At 41.8% G+C, this 20,979-nt stretch overlaps 5 protein-coding genes across 5 annotated transcripts; 2 read left to right on the top strand and 3 right to left on the bottom strand.

Annotated features, from left to right (window-relative positions):
* The first annotated feature begins 206 nt into the window (after positions 1-206).
* On the top strand, positions 207-549 carry LOC128711158 (RING-box protein 1A). The gene has a single exon (XM_053806023.1). The coding sequence runs from the start codon at positions 208-210 to the stop codon at positions 535-537; it is 330 nt and encodes a 109-aa protein (XP_053661998.1). The 5' UTR covers position 207; the 3' UTR covers positions 538-549.
* Positions 550-825: 276 nt separating this feature from the next.
* Positions 826-5,300, bottom strand: LOC128712667 (peptidoglycan-recognition protein LC-like). Its single transcript, XM_053807554.1, has 7 exons — positions 4,742-5,300; positions 4,430-4,660; positions 4,142-4,293; positions 2,972-3,119; positions 2,668-2,897; positions 1,896-2,043; positions 826-1,145 (listed from the first exon to the last, which is right to left on the bottom strand). Exons 1-7 carry the CDS (start codon positions 5,298-5,300, stop codon positions 826-828), a joined length of 1,788 nt encoding a protein of 595 aa, XP_053663529.1.
* Positions 5,301-10,572: 5,272 nt separating this feature from the next.
* On the bottom strand, positions 10,573-12,201 carry LOC128712666 (peptidoglycan-recognition protein LA-like). The gene is made up of 5 exons (XM_053807553.1): positions 12,183-12,201; positions 11,414-11,620; positions 11,103-11,335; positions 10,831-11,037; positions 10,573-10,767 (listed from the first exon to the last, which is right to left on the bottom strand). Exons 1-5 carry the CDS (start codon positions 12,199-12,201, stop codon positions 10,573-10,575), a joined length of 861 nt encoding a protein of 286 aa, XP_053663528.1.
* Positions 12,202-12,948: 747 nt separating this feature from the next.
* Positions 12,949-16,642, bottom strand: LOC128711632 (peptidoglycan-recognition protein LA-like). The gene is made up of 5 exons (XM_053806514.1): positions 16,195-16,642; positions 13,851-14,054; positions 13,513-13,745; positions 13,232-13,438; positions 12,949-13,158 (listed from the first exon to the last, which is right to left on the bottom strand). Exons 1-5 carry the CDS (start codon positions 16,601-16,603, stop codon positions 12,949-12,951), a joined length of 1,263 nt encoding a protein of 420 aa, XP_053662489.1. The 5' UTR covers positions 16,604-16,642.
* Positions 16,643-17,500: 858 nt separating this feature from the next.
* LOC128711633 (uncharacterized) lies at positions 17,501-20,691 on the top strand. Its single transcript, XM_053806515.1, has 3 exons — positions 17,501-17,532; positions 19,922-20,432; positions 20,494-20,691. The coding sequence occupies exons 1-3, from the start codon at positions 17,501-17,503 to the stop codon at positions 20,689-20,691; spliced, it is 741 nt and encodes a 246-aa protein (XP_053662490.1).
* Positions 20,692-20,979: the final 288 nt, after the last annotated feature.

Genomic DNA, 20,979 nt, shown 5'->3' with positions numbered 1-20,979 from the left:
CGTAGCAACTGTCACAATGACTGTCATTTAGCACAGCAAAAATACGCCATCGCGGTTTCTAAGGTAAGTTCATTTGATCCTTTCCCGTGAAATTCCTTTGTTCGTCGGTAGCATTTTGTAAGAAAACTAGTCGACTTGTGGAAAGTAGAAATCAGTGTTTCTGATACACACATTTTTTCGATCGACTTGGTAGGAAAGACGAACAACATGGATATCGACGAGGAAGAGTTTGAGGCACCAACATCCAGCAGCAGCCGAGGTGAGCGGAAGCGTTTCGAGGTCAAAAAGTGGAATGCGGTAGCCTTGTGGGCTTGGGACATTGTTGTGGACAATTGTGCGATCTGCCGAAATCACATTATGGATCTTTGCATCGAGTGCCAGGCGAATCAGGCATCGGCCACCAGTGAAGAATGTACGGTGGCTTGGGGTGTCTGTAATCATGCGTTCCATTTCCACTGTATCTCCCGGTGGCTGAAGACCCGGCAGGTGTGCCCGCTCGATAACAGAGAGTGGGAGTTTCAGAAGTACGGCCATTAAGGTGATATTGACCAGCGCGCAATACCGATTAGCTTGAACGAATTACACAAAGAGAACTAAAATTGGTACCATGCGGAAGTGATCTAGTATGCGGAAGGAAGGGACGTTCGTGCACACCCGTTCCGAGGATCTGAGTAAAGGGAGTATCTTATAATGCGATCCACATGCATCATACAATAAATTCAACTCTTACCGAAGAGCTAATGTACACGTAAACACACACAATGTTAAAAGTTTATTCGATTATTTTCATCATCACAGTCTTTTTGTCTTTTTCAAGAGAGGTCCTCAAGGAAGTTGGTCCGTACGCTGTTGAGGTTGTGATTGGGTTGCTGTAGTTGTGGCTGCATTGTCCGGTTCTACCCAATGATTGCTGTCTAGGTGATTCGACCAATGCGGCCAAGTTTTAATGATATCGAACAAAGCCTTGCCCGGGCTCTCGAAGGGCGCCAACTGCCGGTGTCCGTACAGGCTGTAATTGGAAGCTAGATAGTTACCCTGCAAACCAAGCTGGATAAGCTGCTTCGCTGCACTCAGCTGTGCGACCGGTGGCGGTTCCTTGATGAATGTGCCAATGAACGCTATGCAGATGCTGTCATTATTGAAACCTACGAAGTGTTACAAGTCACGTTGGGTCAGATTTTTTTTTGTAGTGGCAAACACGGATTTATACCTTTCGTGTGCGCTCCTTGTTTGGTCCATCCTCGCCCTTCGTACGCATTACCATCTCCACCAACGAGGAATTGATACCCTATGTCAGAAAAGTTCCTGGAATCGGGATCAAAGTGAAACTCCTGGATCAACTTCACCTGATATGTGCATTTTGCCTGCGGAAGAAACACGTAAAGCAAATAATGTGGGAATGAAAACGACGGCAATTTGAAAAAAAATATCCGCATCAACTTAAAACGGTTTAAGGCAGAAAAACAATCTCGTATTTTTGTTTGCTTTCGCGTTTGTGCTATATTTTAAACGTTTGAAAATATCCTGCTGGTATTCGAAACAGTACAACTAACCTAATACTGTAGCCACCAACTACACGTTGCCGCCTTCAGTTGTTTGTGTTTTATCAACAAATTCTGGCATGGTTCGAAGTGCCTCTATCAACCATTTTCCAGTTGGCGCTGTTGGATCCAATTGTTCCGAGGCATATATCTTATAGCTTTCCGATATGTATTTCTCCCTAGCACCGTACTGCAGCAGATATTGCAACAGCTCCATCTGCTTTTCGGTGGGCTTTTGAGCATAATTATAATTGCCAATAAAGGCGATCCCAACGCTGCGGGTATTGTAATCTGAGGAAGGAAGATGTATGATTAGTTTTAGCTTTTGTCCTACGTGTTGTGAGTTGCTGTTACCGTGCGTATGAGCTCCAACTTTAAACCAATTTCGACCTTCGTAGATTTGTCCATCGCCTCCGATGAGAAAATTGAACGTTATATCGTCGTAGTTTTTTCCATCCATATGAAACAGTTGTATATAACGCACTCGTAATCGACACGCCGCCTGAAACAGTAACATTAGGGGAATTTTATAATTTAAGGAAGAATTTCGTTTTAGGTGTATTTCAATATTACTCATTTTAAATAGCGAAATGGGGACAGAATCGGTTCAAATATCCATGAGGACCGTTCCCCCATGGTGCAAGAACTGTGGGGACCCCGGCTATACATGACTGCCAATTATGATATTCAAGATATGAGTAGGTCACTACACCAAGAAGTAGTCATTTTAAACAAAACTGCTCGATTACCGTGAGGCAGCATGTTTAATTGTGCTTTATGAGTCGTCTTGTTATAGAAGAGTTTTATTGGGGTCTTCTCTTGTGCATTTCTTATCTTATATTCGTTTACAATCGCAAACGTATTGAAAGCTAAAACACATCCTAAGCTGATGTAAACATTCCACCATTGTACAATATCTTGGAATATTGATGGATTTGCTTAAATTGAAGCACTAGCTACTAACAATGCTTTTATAAATGATTGCTCAATAATCAATATAAATATGTATCGCACTCTGATTGCATTATCGTCCCTGATTTGTTTTACATCGCGGACCCTTGATCAGTCTTTCACGATCCCGTTTCCTTTTCCTTCTGCTCTAGTGAACGTTTTTCCAATTTTACACATTTTCACTGAAATGTAACAGCAGACGTAGTTTTTCCATGAGCCAGTTTCCGGGGCTTATGGTGGTTTTTAGCTGGCTTGCTCCATGCAGCTTGTAGTCCTGGGCAAGCCAACCACCATCGGTACCGTTGCGAAGCAGCAGCTCTAACTGATCCATTTGTTGCTCAGTTGGCCGATCGACTGTTTCATAATTACCGATGAAGGCAATCCCTTGGCTGATGGTGTTGTAATCTGCGAAAGCGAAACAAAATTTGGCAAGCTTCTTAAAACGGTAGCTTGGGACGAGATCGCGCCTGTGCACTTACTTTTGGTGTGGGCACCCACTTTGAGCCAGCCTCGGCCCTCGTAAACGAATGCGTCGCCACCGATCAAAAAATTGTACCCAATATCACCGTAATTCGTTTGGTTTATGTGATACCTTTGAATTGATTGCACTAGTGCTATGCATGCTTGCTGCGCATGAGGTTCAACGTGATTTCCAACAATGCGAAGAGGTAGAAGTGTTTTGGTAGAAAGAGAGTAGTGTAAAGTGTAAGAGGGGTTTGAAGAATTAAACAGGATTAGATATAGATGCAGAGGATAAAGTTTAGAAATAATTTTGGTGATTGTTTCGAAGTTGTTCGTGATAATGTAATGTATTTAAAACAATGCTTAGACTGTAAACTGAAAGCGTTTGTGTACGAAAATTGTTGTACTAGGTGAGCTCAAATCTCCAAAATCTGCTATTCGAAAAACAGTCATCGCATGATCTAAACATTGTTTTGTTTGAATGTTGTGTTATGGAATGTTGCACGTGAGGAAAGATAGTGGTCATGTGTTTCATCGCAAGCGTGTTGTAGCACAGTGAACTCGTAAAGCACGGAGAATGGCTCTTTGCTAAACGAGCTATCCTTTGTATGATCGTGTTGGGGGTAATATAATCGCATAGCTACAAAGCACTTAATAGAACATTATCCTTTTGATTTGAACACACCGAAATAAATGACAGAGACTTGACTGCACACATACCGGACGCTAGAAGTAAAATGATTCACAATACAGTATGCGCATGATGATCTGCTTTACACAAGTTTTACAGCTGAAAGTAGCAAATGGGAATGGTAGAACGTAGATAGGTTTTCGACGATAAAAATGTATAAATGTGAATATAACAAAGGACAGTACAACACGATGTAAGCAGTCTTTTGCTGTGGCTTTCGGCATCCAGCTTATGGTTTTAACAATGCTTTTTTATTTAGGAGCAGCATTTATTATTGTACAATGCAATGCACTTAAAATGAGTTTGTTCATCTCTCGTAAGAAAGCATTAAATGAGTTCTTGAGAGAAATATGATGAGATGATGAGATTTATGTAAAAAAAGCATCTCCAAGCAGAACACAAATGTTCGCTATTACGATAAAGCTTTTTAAAGCAATAATATGAAAGTTTACACTGCATTGCCGTGTTATCTTTGCTGTCCTCTTTGAAGGCTTACCTGAGTAGTGCACCCTTCGGTGGCAGTGTGCGCAATGATGACGAGATTCGCCGGCAGTTTCAGATCGGCCAATTCGCCCCGCGATGGTTGAGCTAACCACTCGGTTCTCGTCACCAGCCGCAATGGTTTAGGATCCGGGAACAGGTCGTCTTCTGTGGAAGCAAAGGAAAGGATAAAACGCTCACTTGTTATATACCGTCCAACCAAGTAGCAGATGTGGTTACAGTGCAGTTGGTAACCTTTCGGGGTAAGTTCGTTAAGAAATTAGCTAAAAAGTACGCTTTGTACCTATGTCCTTGTCCTGTGGGATATTGGGACGATTGTCATCACCATCGCCAACGGGGGGCCTTAATCTAGCTTTACCTGACGCGGTGAGGATGGATATGACCGCTACGATGGCACACAGCACAATCATGAGCGATATCATGACGATAAAGCTGAGCAAGGGTTTGTCTTTGATGATTGTCTTAAGACTAGTTTGCCAGGTTCGTGGCTCTGGAGGTGTAGATGCTGAAGGTACTGCCGATGGTAGAGCAATGGAAACATACATTAATGCACGACCGACTTAAGCGATCGTATGGCATTTATAACTGAAAATACCTTTTTTGGAAGAATCGGTAGTATCATTTTCATGCTCATGATATCCCTGGTTGGCGTTCCCATTTTTACGATCCTGGTATATGTTCTTTATCACAACCTGCCCTTTGATGTACGTTTTGTTGCCGAACGTGATGTCTGAAGAATTGTGTACAGCGATCGCACCTATACTGGAGGCACCCGGGTTTGGTCTGATCGCGGGACTGATCGCTTCGGCACCAACTTTCAGGTTCCCGTTCGGAAGAACGCGTGCCTCCCCGGGCACCAGCGTACCCGGGATGCGGTCAATGGCGCGCTTGATGGAATCATCGTCACACTCCGTATCGCTACTGCTATCGAAGGCACTCGAGTCGTCATCGCAAGCGTTGTCTGTCCGTTTGATGGATGACGTCGAGATATTGGAGAGACTGCCCCTGGTGCTGTCTGTCGTGCCGGTTACGGTACTCAGGCTGTTTACACCCACGGGAGTATCCACGCCACATTTCGGTGGCGATTGTGTCGTAATGTATCCGGTCTTCAATGGTGCTTCATTTTCTCCTGTTTGATTTCTTGCCAGTGTCATCGCGCCTTGGTTTCTCGATTTGGTTCGGTTCAGCGCTGTCTGATGTATCTTATGATGATTGTACTATTATCTGAGCCAAATATTGAGAGACATCTTTACTGAAGGATCTCACCCTGCCCGCAAAAGAGTGAAATCAGTCTGTAAAAATAAACTTGCTATTAGTCATATTATCTTCACACGAAGGCCATTATCATATAATTCCAGATGCAACGACTTTCGGATAGACAACTTTCTCAGAAATAGCTTTACAGTTAGATATACACATTATGTAAGGGTTGTGCCGTTTTCCGATAAGCATGCTCTAAACAATGTGTGTCGAGAGCGAAGAGTCTGCAGGGTTGGTGCTGTTAAAAATTGTTTCTATCGCTCGATTGCACACTACACTCATGATAATGATAATGTGTTTGCACTGAGGTCAACTTTACATGACGAAGTACTGATAAGCGCCTAAGAAATAGAAAAGCAATTCACTTCCTTCAATGTTTGCATTGTGCACGAGTGGTTGCAAGAGGACTATTCTTCACGACTGTTTGTGAATGTCGCAGGAATGAATGGTACGGAACAAGGGCAATGTAAGTGGTGGATCAACTTTGGACCAAAGCAATCATTCAGACAGAGCTTTTTTGCTTCCATCTATTTGCCTTTTCTATCTTTTATCTTTTTCAGACGGAAGATGCATTTAAGTAAGTGGTTTAATTATCGTTACCGAAGTTATTTCAAACTGCGAATACTCCATCTGCCTACGATCTTAATTCTAATGTGTCTAGAAACAATACGATGTTCCTTTTCGGTAACAAAACTTCACGAGATCGTGGTCAGTGGTTTAAATTTTTAAATGATTATAATCCGGGTTTTCGGAAATTATGAACATTTTTTTGTTGAGAGCCAATTTTGGCAACATGGTAGCTATGGCATTTGATATTGGCATTATCTTATGAAGACTACATCAAACAATAGAAAACTAGAAATTTGGTCCTTATGTTTGTTCAGATATCATTTTCGTTCCTTGGTTAGCAGAGCAAAACTAATAGTAATTGCTATTATCATTGCCAATTGCCAATAGAGCTATAGACTACATGAAGACTACATCAAACAATAGAAAACTAGAAATTTGGTCCTTATGTTTGTTCAGACATCATTTTCGTTCCTTGGTTTGCAGAGCAAAACTAATAGTAATTGCTATTGTCATTGCCAATTGCCAATAGAGCTATAGTTCTAACTAACTGATAGTAACTGTAGAACAGTTTTCAGTAAAAACGATTGGTCTCGACCAATGTGGTTTACACCCTCAACTCCATGTTATTGTGAACTTTTTAGCTTTTTTCTGAATTTCGATTTATCCTGAATCTTATCTCAGCGGTTATAAATGTATGTTCTTCTAACTTTTAATATATATATTATACAAACTGGAAACTGTCTTACTTTATACACAAGGGGTGCAACACGCCCCTATTTACATAGCCACATTACGCACGGACACAAAACCAGTACAGTGCAGGTCTTGCCGTCTTTCGCAACGATTCTCGGCAGCTGAAACATCTTCCTTATCACCGCACAAATACAACTAACTTCAAACAAGTTCCCGCGAAGTGGTATGGGATCATCGGGGTAAGCAAAATCCTTAGCTCGCTCACATTCACTGCCGCCTCCACCGACAATTCTCGAGCATCTTCTACTTCCCATTGTTCCGTAGTACCCCATACAGTGTATACTGGTATGTAGTATGATTAGTTTTGACATGTTCGGTAAACACTGTTCAGCCAAATGCTCCGAGTATCACGTTCAAAACTGCGCATTTCACAATGTGCAAACTGCTGTGTGGTTTGTTCCGCGAGTGTAAAATCCGATGCTTTAAAAAATACCATTTATTACCGACCCCACCACCATCTGATGATCGACAAGTCAACCCGATCATGTGTTCGTGCGTGTCGACGGCAGTGAGTGCTTTGTTGAAGGTTATTTGTTCTGTCTCCCGTAGCAAATCACCAACACCAAACGAATGGGTACAATTGGAACTTGTGTCCATCAGCGCATCTCGCCCATCTCGGATGTGAGCAAATAAGGCTAAATCTCTGTTAAGAACTCCTGGCACGCGGCCATTGCTTTATTGCGGATATGTTAAAATATCGCACATCATGTACACAAGCAAATTAAATGACACTTACACTTATTTATGCGTGGATTGATATGCGACACGTTCAAATTATGTTTTCCAAATCACTGTTATCACACACTATCTTAGCCTGTCTTGTCAAGCTTTCCGTTGCTTTGCTGTCACGCACGCACACACAACCAATAATTAATGAACTTGTTCGAAAGTAAGGGCAGGAATCCTTTCGACAAACTAGCCCCCAATGAACGCTCACGGATTGTAAACTTGCAAAAATGCACCACTTAGGCTTAGTTGTACAGTTGCACTCACATGAAGAAGGTTTTTTTGAACCTTTGTCTAGCTAAACTTGATGTTACGCGGGTATGCGCGTACCGAGCACGATGACCGAACCGTTGCGTATGCGTTCACGATCTATCAACTACTATCATCATCTTGCGGGAGCTTGAAGCACGGGACAAACCAACACCGTAACATCGGTTTTTTGACGCACATATCGCTATACCACACACATTCATGGAGCGCGATCGTGTTTGTCGGAATCGCGAGCTTGGCATACTTTTGTCGCGCCAGCCAACACTGCGGGTTGAGAAAGGGTATTGTAATAGTTAGTGCAGTTTGGTGTGTTTACATCGAGCACGAACGAAATTTAAATTTGGCATTTGAATGGAAGCAAACTTTTCTAGAATTATGTACAAAGTGGAATAAGTCTGGTCTTATATGATTTCGTACTATATAGCAGCCAATCAATAGCATACAACCACGGAAATAACTTGGTGTTTGATTTGATTAATTAACAATTTCCTCTCATTTTACGAGTGCAATTTGTGCAAACAACGAAACTGGCTGCACTAATTATATAAATATATCAATGATGGCCACTATCTTTTAGTGGAAACCATTACACAAACACACTTGTGAGAACGGAAATCCTTCTGGATTTTTTTTATCTGAAACACCACAAACAGGATGATGATGTTTGGTATTGATTACCGTACTTCGGCCCGGCTTGCAATAAATGCCTCAGGGTTGAAGTGGTTTGAGCGAGTTCTGTGTTATTTCTTTCATGTTTCACTGTACATGCCTACGGCTGAATCGCTGGCCTTTCTTTTGTTCACCTGTGCCCCACTCAAAAACAGTGTCACCGGAAGGGCTAGCTAATAATGGCCGACAACCACACAAGCAGGGGGAAAGTAGATGTTACGCCTGCCGTTATCGAATCTACAATTAATTTCAATCAGCACACAAAACTTTATACTGATAAGGAAGAAAATAAAAAGTGCAGTAACGCAGAAATTGAAGATGTTCGGACAACGAACAAAACAGCACTCCACAAATGGCGCAACTGACAGCATGGTTGCGAATACCGTGACTGAGATATTGATGGTACGTATGGCGTAATAGCCGTGCGTTAAATCATGCTATATGGATAGACTTTTCCAATTGCAACTTATAGTGCGAAGATAATATCGAATCGTTGTACAGTGCTGCTTCAATCGTAATCGAGTTCGATCCAATCAGTCGGCATGCGCACCCGCGATAAAACCAAATCCGATTCGGTGTATTGCTTGCATTTTTACATACTGCTGCTAACCGTTTGCTGGTGGACCGGTAAGATAACCGTTGTTTCGCGTGTTTGCTTACCAACGATAACATGCTAGCATCACTGACAACAATGTAGAAGAGTGAAGGAGAATCAAGTTTGGCGAAAGGAATGACTTGGTTGTGCAAATTCAGCTGTCCTAGTAGGCCACCATGTTATGATCTATTCCAAAGTCAAACACTAGAAACATGTGTGACCGCTAAACCAAAAAAAAAAAATGCTCGGTTGGGTTCGTTGTTCGATTGAATGTGTATCTGTAGAGCTGATAAGACTTTATTTCGTTTGTTTTCCTTTTTTTTCGTTTTCGTTACCCAGTGGTGTTCAATGCATCAACATGATTGGAAGGAAGAAATGTAGCGTTGCAGCGATCAAATTGTGCTTTTTGTTTGTGATCAAGTTCTAGCTGAACAGTTTTTCCCCTTTTTGTGATAATAACCGGGGGCAAGCATAATATGGTCGGGATAGAATCATCAGTAGGTTGCGACAAGGGTTCACTCTTGTTTAGTGTAAATTTTAAATGCTTTTCCGTAATCCTCGTGCAGCTAAACTGCTGAAAAAGAAGCTTGACAAACTGCATGAAACTGTTGAAGTTCAAAAAATTAATCATAACACACTTAAGCTTCTACAATATTTTTGTATGCATTACATCCTTTGTCGTTCTTAGCGGTTCAAATACCGCTTATTTGTAATGGTTTTGATTTTTTTTATTCAACAAGAACGGCCAGGCCGTATTGCTTACAACTAAAGGCGGCATAATCTAAGATACAATTCACTTTAGTTAGAAGACATTGCCTTGTTCAAACAGTGAAAAGTCAGCTTATCCTGGATGCTCTCGGTCGATTATTTTTATTTTCATGAATTTATCGCCCAAGACACATGGCATGTTCTTATAAAGAATATTGACAATTGACATTAACCTATCATTGATCATTCGTATATCTGGTCTGAGAAGGAGCTCAATTTTCTCATGAATCATCCTATTTCTTTACACACGCATTAATGTCAGAGGAGTACGCAGCTTCTCCAAAATCTAAGTACTACTGTATCATTGGCCATTGGCACCGTTGGTATAAACGTCTTGCATAATTACTCAAATGATTGATTTGATCAAGAGACTTGTTGAGAAACGCATAGAAAGTGTTGTTGAAAAAGTTTAAAGTCTATAAAATAATGGCAGAGCTACTGGAGGTATACATTCTTCAATGCTAGACTATTACTTATTCGTAACGTGGTAACTGGTTTTAGAGATAAGTATGGAAAAGAAAAATTCACCATCGCCATCTCCATCAGTTTCTTTACGGGACCACAAACCTTAATAATAATAATGTTTTTTCCAAGAGTATGTCCAAGATTCGTGCAGCAGTGCAGTTTTTTTTCTGAAATAACTACTCTAGCTCATCAGAATCCACCAGTGGAAGTGCTAGATGAAGTAATAATATTACTTAAATAATTTAAAAATCTTCCGTTGGTGATAAATAATGTTGCATAAAAGTACAGTAAAAATTACAAAGAAAAGTTATATTTCTGAATCCTAATAATTGGCCTTGATAAGAATCCTTTTAAACAGTTTGCGTGCTATTACTGTTAAGAGATGTGGTCGTTGCAGTGGGTTTCGGAAATTCTTGAGTCCAAACGGCCGGTAGACCGATCTCTACGCCACACTTTTCATAACCGGCTTGTCCGCATGGATACCATCTGGACAGTTTCGTTATCTTTTCGTACAGTTTTATACCGGGGCTCCGTGTTGTTCGTGTCTAAAAGAACAGAAAGTTGAATCTCACTCCTCGTTAGACAGAGCTTTCACATTTTACTCTTACCTGGGAGTGTGCAACAATTTTGTAATCTTTCGTCAAAAGGTCATTTTTCTCCCCGTATGTCATCAGATGATCTAGGGCCGACAGTTGAAGATCGTTTGGTTCATATCGTCCATAGTCACCCATAAAGCAAACGGCAAGTGACATGTTGGCGTACGCGTTAGCCGTATCCCACCCACGCCCAACATACACGTTTCCATCACCACCAATCTGGAATAGGTTTTGCAATAGTTAAACAATCGCATGTACATAATTGTTTCAAATACAACACCTACGTAAAAATTGCTCGGTATGTCCTGGAGACTCCGCTCGGCGATCGCTGCATCCTGAAGCGTGCGCATCTTGATGGAGCAAACGTGCACATCGGGACAGTTCTCCGAGTGGACGCCTATGTGAGTTATCAGCACGTACGGTATGGGGTGTGTCAGCTCGTACGGTCCATGTACACCCGGCTGTGCACCCCAGTTGTTACGATCGATGACCACATGCCCATTTCCGAGATTGGGAACTACACAAGGGGTAAGTGAAATTTGCGAATGAACCCCCAATCACACACCCTGACCGGGCTCGTAAAGATGATACTCACTGGACTTGGAATAGGAATCGTCCTCAAAAAATATTTCCTTACTGATGATCTTATCGCCCCGAGGGAATGTTGTGTAGATAACGTAAAACAGTAGTAAAATTCCTGCGATTATGAAGAGAAAGATTATGCTATAGACGATGAGGCGTTCATACTTCAACCTCGTTGGTGTATTTGGTGGCATCAGCTTATTTTGATTGTTATATCCATCTGAAAAAGAACAGTTCCAAAAGCAAAAAAAAAAAAGAAAGATAACGTAGTAGAGCGTACAGTAGGATGATTTCTTTCTAAATTTGACATTATCAAAAATGTAATAGATTATTTCAACGTCCTTCTAACGAAGCGGTTTGCGATAATTCATTGATATGAGCATTTATCTGACGATTATCGAGCAATAAATCAGCCGATGGCATACTCTGCATGTTCGACTGCTACTAAATGCAGTTACGATGGAGTGGCCCGGTGGTGTGCTTGGTAGCGGTGCCAATCCCACACGACAGGACCGAAACCAAATCCCATCCTGTCCGTTTCCTCGTAGTACGTACTAACTAACCGGTCACGAGGTGAAAAAAGTCCAAACGGCCTGGTCGTTCTAACGAACAAAGGAAAGAATGCATTCATAACACCCATCATGATAACATGGTTCGTAAAATATCTAAACAACATTACATTGTGGACGGGAAATCCCAAACCGTGGGATCGATACGGTCAAATTTAAGGAAGAGAACGGAGTTCGCGTTTGCAATGCCTGACAGAGAAAAATGTGACTTACTTCGCATGGGTGCACTCATGTAGATTTTAGTATCTCAGTTTGTGGGATCTTTATATAATGTGGCTTGCAATCTCTGTAGATATTAGGAACTGTTCTCAAAAGCCAATAAATAGATGGCATTCAAATTGTGCTGGAATCTTTCAAAATCGCGGACAATTTTACCAAGCTTGATGGAATGGTAATGAACAACGTTCAATGATAACCTATCACTGATTCTCCCAACAGAGATGAGTTTGCTCGCTTTTTATCTGTGAACCTTGACCTAGAGAGTGTTATACGAGATATGGGAACTACTATCTATAAGTCATTCCAGAATCCGAGGTACATTGATGACGAATGCTGGGTTGATAATGCGAATGCTTAATTGATATTAAATCCTGCCTTTCGCACGCTCTATCTAACTTCATCGGCTGTATCCTTTACTCCGAGCTCGATGTTCCTCCTCTTCCTTTTTTAGCGTTATGTATTATTTCTCGTCGACCTCCCATCTTCATACCTTGGTTTGCGGTTAGAATCACCCCTTGGTTAATTGCATTTTACCTTATTATGTTAACTTGATAAAAAATGGTACTTGCTCTTCATTATTTTTATGAAATATGTGAGTTTTTATTGCATTACCTTTGATGGAGGATCACAAGTCACTTACTACTATATTTACAAAAAAACTATGACTAGATACGCATCGCTACATTATTCGTCGGAAGATATGTCCACTAACTTTATATGTGTTATCAAGTATAGAAGATGTTTTCATTTTGCTGGATAATTATTCTTCTTCGGTGTGTTTTCGATATAATAGGAGGGGATTTTGAATTCCGTTGCGCTCATTGTAATTATGCTCTTCGTCCCAGACGCTCGGAAAGCCAAGTTCTGACCCGCAGTGCGCGTATGCTTGCGTGCCGCAAGGATTCCATCGAGAAAGTCGGACCAGTTTAGCGTACAGCTGATCACCCGGACTGGTGCTGGTTGGTTTGGTCTACAATAAGAGAGCAAAATTAAATTACCCATATGGTCGTCTTTGTTAAACTAAGCGAATTAGAATGTCCAACCTGTCGCCGTGTTACAAGCTTATAGTCGTTGGCAAGCTTGCGATGAATAACGCCGTACGTGAGAAGATGCTGCAAAGCTGACATTTGGGTATCTTTCGGTCCGTACTTTTCAAAGTATCCCATGAAGCACACGGACAGTGTCCGGTTTTGGTACGCATTTGCAATGTCCCAACCGCGACCAACGTACACATTGCCATCGGCACCAAGCTGTATTGGAGATAAATTCAAATGTAAAAAAAAGCTCTCGAGGATCTGCATTCGGTCGGATTTGAACAGCTTACATAGAAATTGCTAGGGATATCGGGCAGATATCGCTCGCCAATGGCTGCATCCTGCAACATTCGCATCCTGTTTGAGCATTCATGCACACCGGAACAATTCTTGGTGGGTACGCCAATGTGGGTAACAAGCACATACTCGACCGGATGTTCCAGCGGGACTGAACCGTGAGCCCCATGTTGAGATCCCCAGTTACGCCGCTCGATAATCATATGGCTGTTGCCGAGATTGGGCACTGCGAAGAGATCAATCTGTCGGAATTAATCGGAAGCCTAATTGTTAATTCCGCCATTTTCATTCTGTCCGGCTAAATGCTGCGCTAAATTGTGCGATCACTTACTCGTACGTCGGTGGTAGTTGTTGTCGAACAGTATCTCCCGGTCAATGTCAACGGGACCGTGGACCTGGTTCACGATGAAGTAGATAGCGGTAGAAAACCCAACGATCGCGAAAAATATCAGCGCACCATAGATGAAGTACCGTTCCTGCCGAAGGGTCGATGGTTCCGTTGAAGGTAGCCCGCGGTTCTGATTGTTGCGGCCGGCTAAGGGACGGAGTGGGATGGGGAATACCGTAATAAAATTCAGTCAAACTCTGCACTCAAAGCGCACCATTGTGCACCAGGCGTAAACATATTGGTTTTATAACAGGGCTAGGTTTTAAGTAAAGCTGCACACACAACAGCGACGGTTAGGTAAACACTGTGGTCGCACTATGCTTGTTGGTAAATATTTTATTGTCACCCATTCTTCTTCACACCTGCCTTTGGAGATGGGGAATACTTAGTGGTGTTCCTAACTAAAGCTATATACTTCCAACATAAGTTTTTGACGCCAAACGCAATTCATCGCTAATGAATGAAATGCATTCACCAAATGCAAACTAAAACGAAGGTTATGCGTTCAGCATTGTGTTTTGTACTTTGTGTGATCATTTCTGTCTAGTGAACATTTTAGTTTTAGAGTACATACTCCTATTTGCTCCATGGTTTTGCACGATGCAGTTAGAAGTTATAGTTGTTCTAATTCTAGTCAAATTTACTCTAATACCAAAAAAGGCATATAAATTCAACAACTACTAAAATCACATATTACCGTACATTATGCTGTTTAAAATATTAAAAGCTTTTATTTATATTGGTATTTGTTGGCTGCCGATGCTTTGATTTTCAAATTGTTAAATCCTAACAATCGTTACGATATCATCAATAAGTTGTATTTATTGGCAAGGTAGATCAAAACCGGTAACGCGTCGAAAATTAAAAGCATTAATTATAAAGTATGCATGCCGATTATGCGGTCGTTACGATTACAGTGTATATCATTCTGGTGGTTTGTTCAAAGAATCATGTTGTTGTTTGTGTGTGAAACAGACAAGGAAGATTATTGTCAAGTTACTAGCATTACTAGCTATAATGCAGCTCACATCGTAACAATATGCCGTGATGTTGTTTTGCAATGAGAGGTGAAAATGTGATTATTTCTTTTTTAACGTTCAGACATGTTATAATTGCTATAGAAATAGTAACATTTACGTTTGGAACACAACGGAACGCCGTGTGCTGTAGAATGGCATTAATTAATTCACAATTCTAACATATCGTTTAATATTTAACAACAGGAAAATCAAACTTCCCCTTAAACTTCTTTATAGAATGTTTAACTCTATCTGGACCAAACCAACTCCATGTAGAGTTGATTATTCGCGTACGCGGTTCACATGAAACGTATTAGTGTAAGCAATATGCAACGCGAATACAATGCAACGCTCAATTCGTATACGAAATTCACAATAATAAATGTTTGTTGACAAGTTCCTTTGGTTTGTCACTTTTTCACCGACTTATTTAAGTTGCCCACATCGGCATACATCGTGCGTATTGCTCCACGTTCCTCTATCGCATCTTGTGTTCAAAGAGCGACCCTAGCGCAAGGTTGTATTCAATGTTACAGTAAAGAAATACGCGAGTAGAATTAAATTTTCTGCGATGCAGTTCGTAATCAAAATTGTAGGATCGGTATGAGAACATCAAGTAAGGTTGAGCATTGCGTGTTTGGCAAGTAGATAGTGTAGTACTTTTTATTCCCTGACATCATTTATCCATACGAAAATATGTTGATAAAACTGCAGAAGGATGCTTAAAGAGTTATCTAAAAAATTTTTTTGAATGCATAAAGAATAGTGCTGTAAAGAATTCTTAAACCTTTCAATGATACATCCCAACGAATCGTTTTTGTCATGCTGCATATCACCAAGGCTTATCGTGCGAGTCATGCATGCTTGCATAAACTCAATAAACCGTTTCACTGCAAAGGGTTTGTGCACAGTTTTCCCCAGCAGTTCACGGCGCGGGGTGAGTTGCTTTTGGATATAAACATGTGTTTTTTTTGCCCCGCTGCCCGCGGCAACAAGAAGCAACCGGTGGGAAGGGACAATGTTTTTCTTTTTTTCGTACGAAAATAGCCACAAGTGTAAACATGCCCTGGGACGGAATCCAGTTGAATGCTGGAGAAACGAAGTGGCACTAAACTGGATGGATTCTCCAAACCCAGTCTCAATGAAATCAAAATACTCTACATGCTGAGAGTGGAAAAGCGAGAGAGGATTTTGATGTTATTATTAGAATTAGATTTTAGCAAACTGGCGAATGCTGATGATCATGCGATGGAAATATTGATACACACTTCGGGAGGAACTAGCGAAACTGCGTGCCGATGACTGTGATGGGGAATTCCGCAGCAGCGGACGTCTGTCACTGGAGCAGGCGTTCGATTCCGTGCAGCTTCCGGTTCCACCGTAGATGAGTGTGGCCAATGACACACCGGAAGTCGTCGGATCTGCGTCAAACGTACCGGGCGACACACCGCCGGTCACGGCTGACGTCAACGGGAATGAGCCAGAGGACACGTGCGACGGGGTAGATGATGCGGGTGTTACAGATTGTTGGGATGCAGGCAAGGAGGCCCCGGGTACCGGGGAAGAAGATTTCGAATGTCTACGATGATAATATTTACGCTTCCGCTGGAACAGATTGACCGCCGCGGTTGTCGTCGAGTGACGCTCTTTGTTGTGGATTTTGAGTAACAGTTTCATGGCGCTTCACGGTCTAATTGAAACGGATCGGATCACAGCTGGTCCATGGTTTCTGGATGGCCTAGGAGGGAACAGTAAACACTGCGCGACTAGCCCTCGAACAAACTCCGTTACTTATGGCGAACAGTTGCGCGGCACTGAAGTATGCGACTGAAACTACTTTTGGCAAAGGTTTGGAGCATTGAATTGAAAGCAAAATTTCCCGGAAGCACTCACACGAACAGAACACGTGCTTCACCGTCTGGCTGTATGTCTGTCTATCGATGTACGTCCAGTGGACCTACAAAACCAATGCATCCCACCCGGTAACGGATTATCCATTACCGTGGGACTTTCTCTTTTGGGTCGCGCGTTTTGGCACGAGGACACTATGGATTTAAATTCAATTAGCGATCGACACCGTAGCTCTCGATGGCACTGTTTTATGATACGCGCACACGTTCACATTCCACGCGACTAGAACTTAACGTAGGCTACACGTTAATCCACCCGCTCCTGGTAGTGGTCAGTTACAGACGCGTTTGCGAAGCTCTCGCGATGTAACGTACGTACGGACCGGAGTAAGACTGACACAGACGAACCTGTCGTCGTTGTTTGTTTGGCACACGAGATGAAACGGCCACTGTTCGGTTGGTGTGCGTATGCGCTCTGTTTGCATACTTGTACGCGGTCGTACGTGAGGTGGATTTGTTGTTCGTTAAGTGATGATCAACGTTGCGCTCCACGATGAACGCGTCGCTGATGATCAGCAAAATTGGTCACAATTGATGAGGGGAATGGGGCAGTAAATGAAGGATAAGTCGGTGACAAATTTAAGTTCGTTTCTGTTCGAGAAAACAGCTATAATGTTGATCAATAGTTCTTCTAAATTACTTTTCACGATCAAGCTCTGTTAAAATGAAGCATTTCATAAACATGAGCAATTATTTATATTGAAAAACAACATGTAGATAGTATGATGGCTCATATCTTTAATAACATAACTTATAAGAAAACTGCAAATAAAATAGGCAATAGTGATATGCCGATTGACAAACAATGTTGCACTATTAATCGTCTTTGTTTCCAAAAAAATCTTTTTACAAATTTCAAGTTTTGAAAACATATAGTCGTTTCTTAAAGTTGAGCCTTTTTCCATTCGTATCCGTTGTTTTTGAAGCAATGTTTGAATTAAAATTACTGAGAACATATTTTCCCCTTGTTGATTATTTATAAAAATGTGCATATTAATTGTAAAAACAAATCGAACGGGACCCCCTTTAAAAACGTCAAGACTTTCAAGATTGCATCTTTGCTTGACTGGGGATTTCCCACGTGATGATAATTGCTTTCAGCTATTGGTATAGTACCGTGCCGATGCGATCTCATAACAACAACTACTGGCAGGGTTCGTTTCGACGGAAATGAATGGTGCTGTATATTGTACTTAGAAGGGTGTGTTTAGTGAGAAGTTGCGCAATCTCGCAGTACTATCAGCAGTATTATTCCCACTAATCCCATGATATAATACTCTTGCATGGCGATTCTTGCAAAGATGTCTGCACATTGTCTTAAACCGTTTAAAGAGGTTACTTAAATTACCCACTGGCCATCGCTGACTTCCCACCGGAAGCCACAACAGTTCGGCCTTCAATTTACACATTTCGTCCCTCCAAGTAGAACCAGAGCAGAACTTACTTGCAATTCGACTGGCTTCGACGGTTGCATCCATGTACTGGTAGATTGTAACGGCACCTTGGTACTGGGTCATCGGACCTATGACGACGTCGCTGGAGTTGGACAGATTGATGACGCTCGTGGCCGCAGGTTGAGCGGTCGTATTTCCGCCATTTCCCGTACTGAGACCGTTCTGATGGTTCGTGGCCATTCCCGGACTGTCCGCATGCTGTTCGTACCGCGCACCCAAACTCCCCACAGGTGCAGCCGGAGGGAATGCATTGTGCTGATGGAAACTGTTGTATCGCGGATGTATACTCATGAGCGCGTTTGCCACCGAATCTGGCACCGGTGCGGACGTTGACGCACTTGTGTTCTCCATTCCTATATCGGCTTGTTTGGCCACTTGGTATGCCGATCACGGATCCTGCTGGAATAGTTTGGGCAGTCCTTCACGCAAACGCGTGTACACACGCACTCTCAGCACGGCTTACCCGATCGCGATCGAATCGTTACTGACAATCGTTCGAGGAAAGGCCAGATCAACACTAGCAGCAACCCCTCAAGGTGTTGCTTTTGTGTGTAAGTGCAAAGTGAGACTGGTTTGATGCGCGATTCCGGTTTACGGAGCGTACAGTCTCGGACCTGATCGTGAGTAATAAATAGCGCGGGAAATTTTGTCCATGACGTATCAGTTCAGTTGTTAGAACTTTAAGCAATGTCTAATGAACATTGCTTTGGTGGTGGTGTAATGGGATCGCTTGAATGGTGGCACGTTTTCAATATGGTTAGTATGATGGAGGCGTGTTAAAGTTTGATGGCAAAGGCTTTTTAGATAATATATCACAACAATTCGACGTAGTTGTAGCTGTATTTTTTTATAAATTAATTTAACTATTAACGTTAAGATTGCCACTACAAATATCAAACTGTATTGTTATTAACCTTATATTTTAGATCACACTTTTCACTACGTTGAATAGATGATAGCAACCAATAAAAGTTTTGAAGAATCATGTTTCATCGAGATTTTTGATGCGGTTTAATGCATCTTCTAAAAGATTAGGAGATTAAATTAAACAAGTACTAACATCAATCAAACAACTCCGGATACAATCGATGTAACACGTTTAAAGAATATCTTTTTGAAAACTCGAAGTAATACTCACACATTCAGTCTTTTGTGTCTGGGTATTGGAATTGTAGTTAGTTTTAATTGTTAATTAAATTTCAGATTTTGTTTTCTTTCTGATATGGTCTCCAACGAGGATATCATATCCAAAAGATCTATTCTTCATCGGATGAATTGGGACAGCGTTTTACCTTTAACCGCCATTATTTAGCACATGGTTTAAAATTTTGAATTTAAATTTCTTCGCCCACGTGCACGAGGGGTCCAACGATGCTGTAGCAACTGGCAGCTATTTTTCCATTTACTTAATTCGGGTTTGAGCAAAGTTATTAAGCACACATCAATATATATATATTTTTTAGATTGATCTCTTCAAAAATGATAAAAATTAAGGAAAAGCGGTGAACATCAAATGGAAATAATACCTTTAACGAATAAAATGTCCTTCACGATACCCACTGTTGAACAGCGGGAAGTGACAGCGCTGTGTTGAGCAGTTGTCAAAATTGTTTATCAACAATATTCTCCACGACCGACACACCGGGAAGTATGGAAGCTGCTCCAAGCAAAAATGCAGCCAAAATTAAAAGAAATTCCAACGAAACATCAGCCGATTCAAGTTCCGCTCATAGGCCACAAAACATAAAATTGTTGTTCAACGCGTTTCAAAAGTATGGTGCTCAAAACCCAGAAGAAATATCGAAGATACTGCAGCACCTACCCTGTCTGGATGAATATGTGAACGATTTTGCCATAATGAGTGAGGAGCGTGTGCTGGCCAAGATGCAAAACAGTCCCGAATTTGCGCAGTGTGCGTCGTGGAGCGAGGTTATGGATTCCGTGGGATTCCGGGACACATGCAACAATGAGCTCCCGTTGGCGTTGCGTACCATTGCATACACGGAAAAGTTTCCCAAACCGGAAAACGCAAACGGTGTTGACTTTCAGCTGCTGTACCTGAACCTGGCGAACATGATGATGGGACAACCGATAATGCTAATGAATCACAACACACAGAAAGTGCTGAAACAGGTGTATGAGGTATGAAAGGAAATAATATCATTCTGCGAATGCCTTTATTACCCTTTGGTTGTGTTTTTAGGAAACCGTTTTACAAACATCACAGTCGGATCAAAAAGAAGAAATTGCCATACTGCACGAAACACTGAAAACGATGCGAAAACCGGTACCGTCCGACGATGATCCGAGAACAATGACCGACCTGAGGCTTTTCTTTGCCGATCCCAACATTAACCCGTTCCGACTGCCAATCGATCGGATATGTTCCAACCATCCGTAAGTATGGCCATCCATCCTGATACTATTTGCGATCGATCGCTGCGTTGTGTTTTGTTTTTGTGTTGCGCTACATGTGTCTTTCGCACTGATGAAATTGAATTACGCGATGTCTCGACTTGACCACTCGGAGTACTTGTATTTACTGGTTCGGAAGAAACACACAAAACACAACGTAGGGATCATTCACATTTGGTGCCATTACCATGATCACAATGTAGAGATCGATCGCGAACAGTATCAGTATAAAACACAACGTAGGGATCATCCACATTTGGTGCCGTGACCAGGA

The sequence above is a fragment of the Anopheles marshallii genome, chromosome 3 (assembly GCF_943734725.1).
Source record: "Anopheles marshallii chromosome 3, idAnoMarsDA_429_01, whole genome shotgun sequence".
NCBI classification, from domain to species: domain Eukaryota; kingdom Metazoa; phylum Arthropoda; class Insecta; order Diptera; family Culicidae; genus Anopheles; species Anopheles marshallii.
This window is presented reverse-complemented; position numbering and strand designations above follow the sequence as displayed.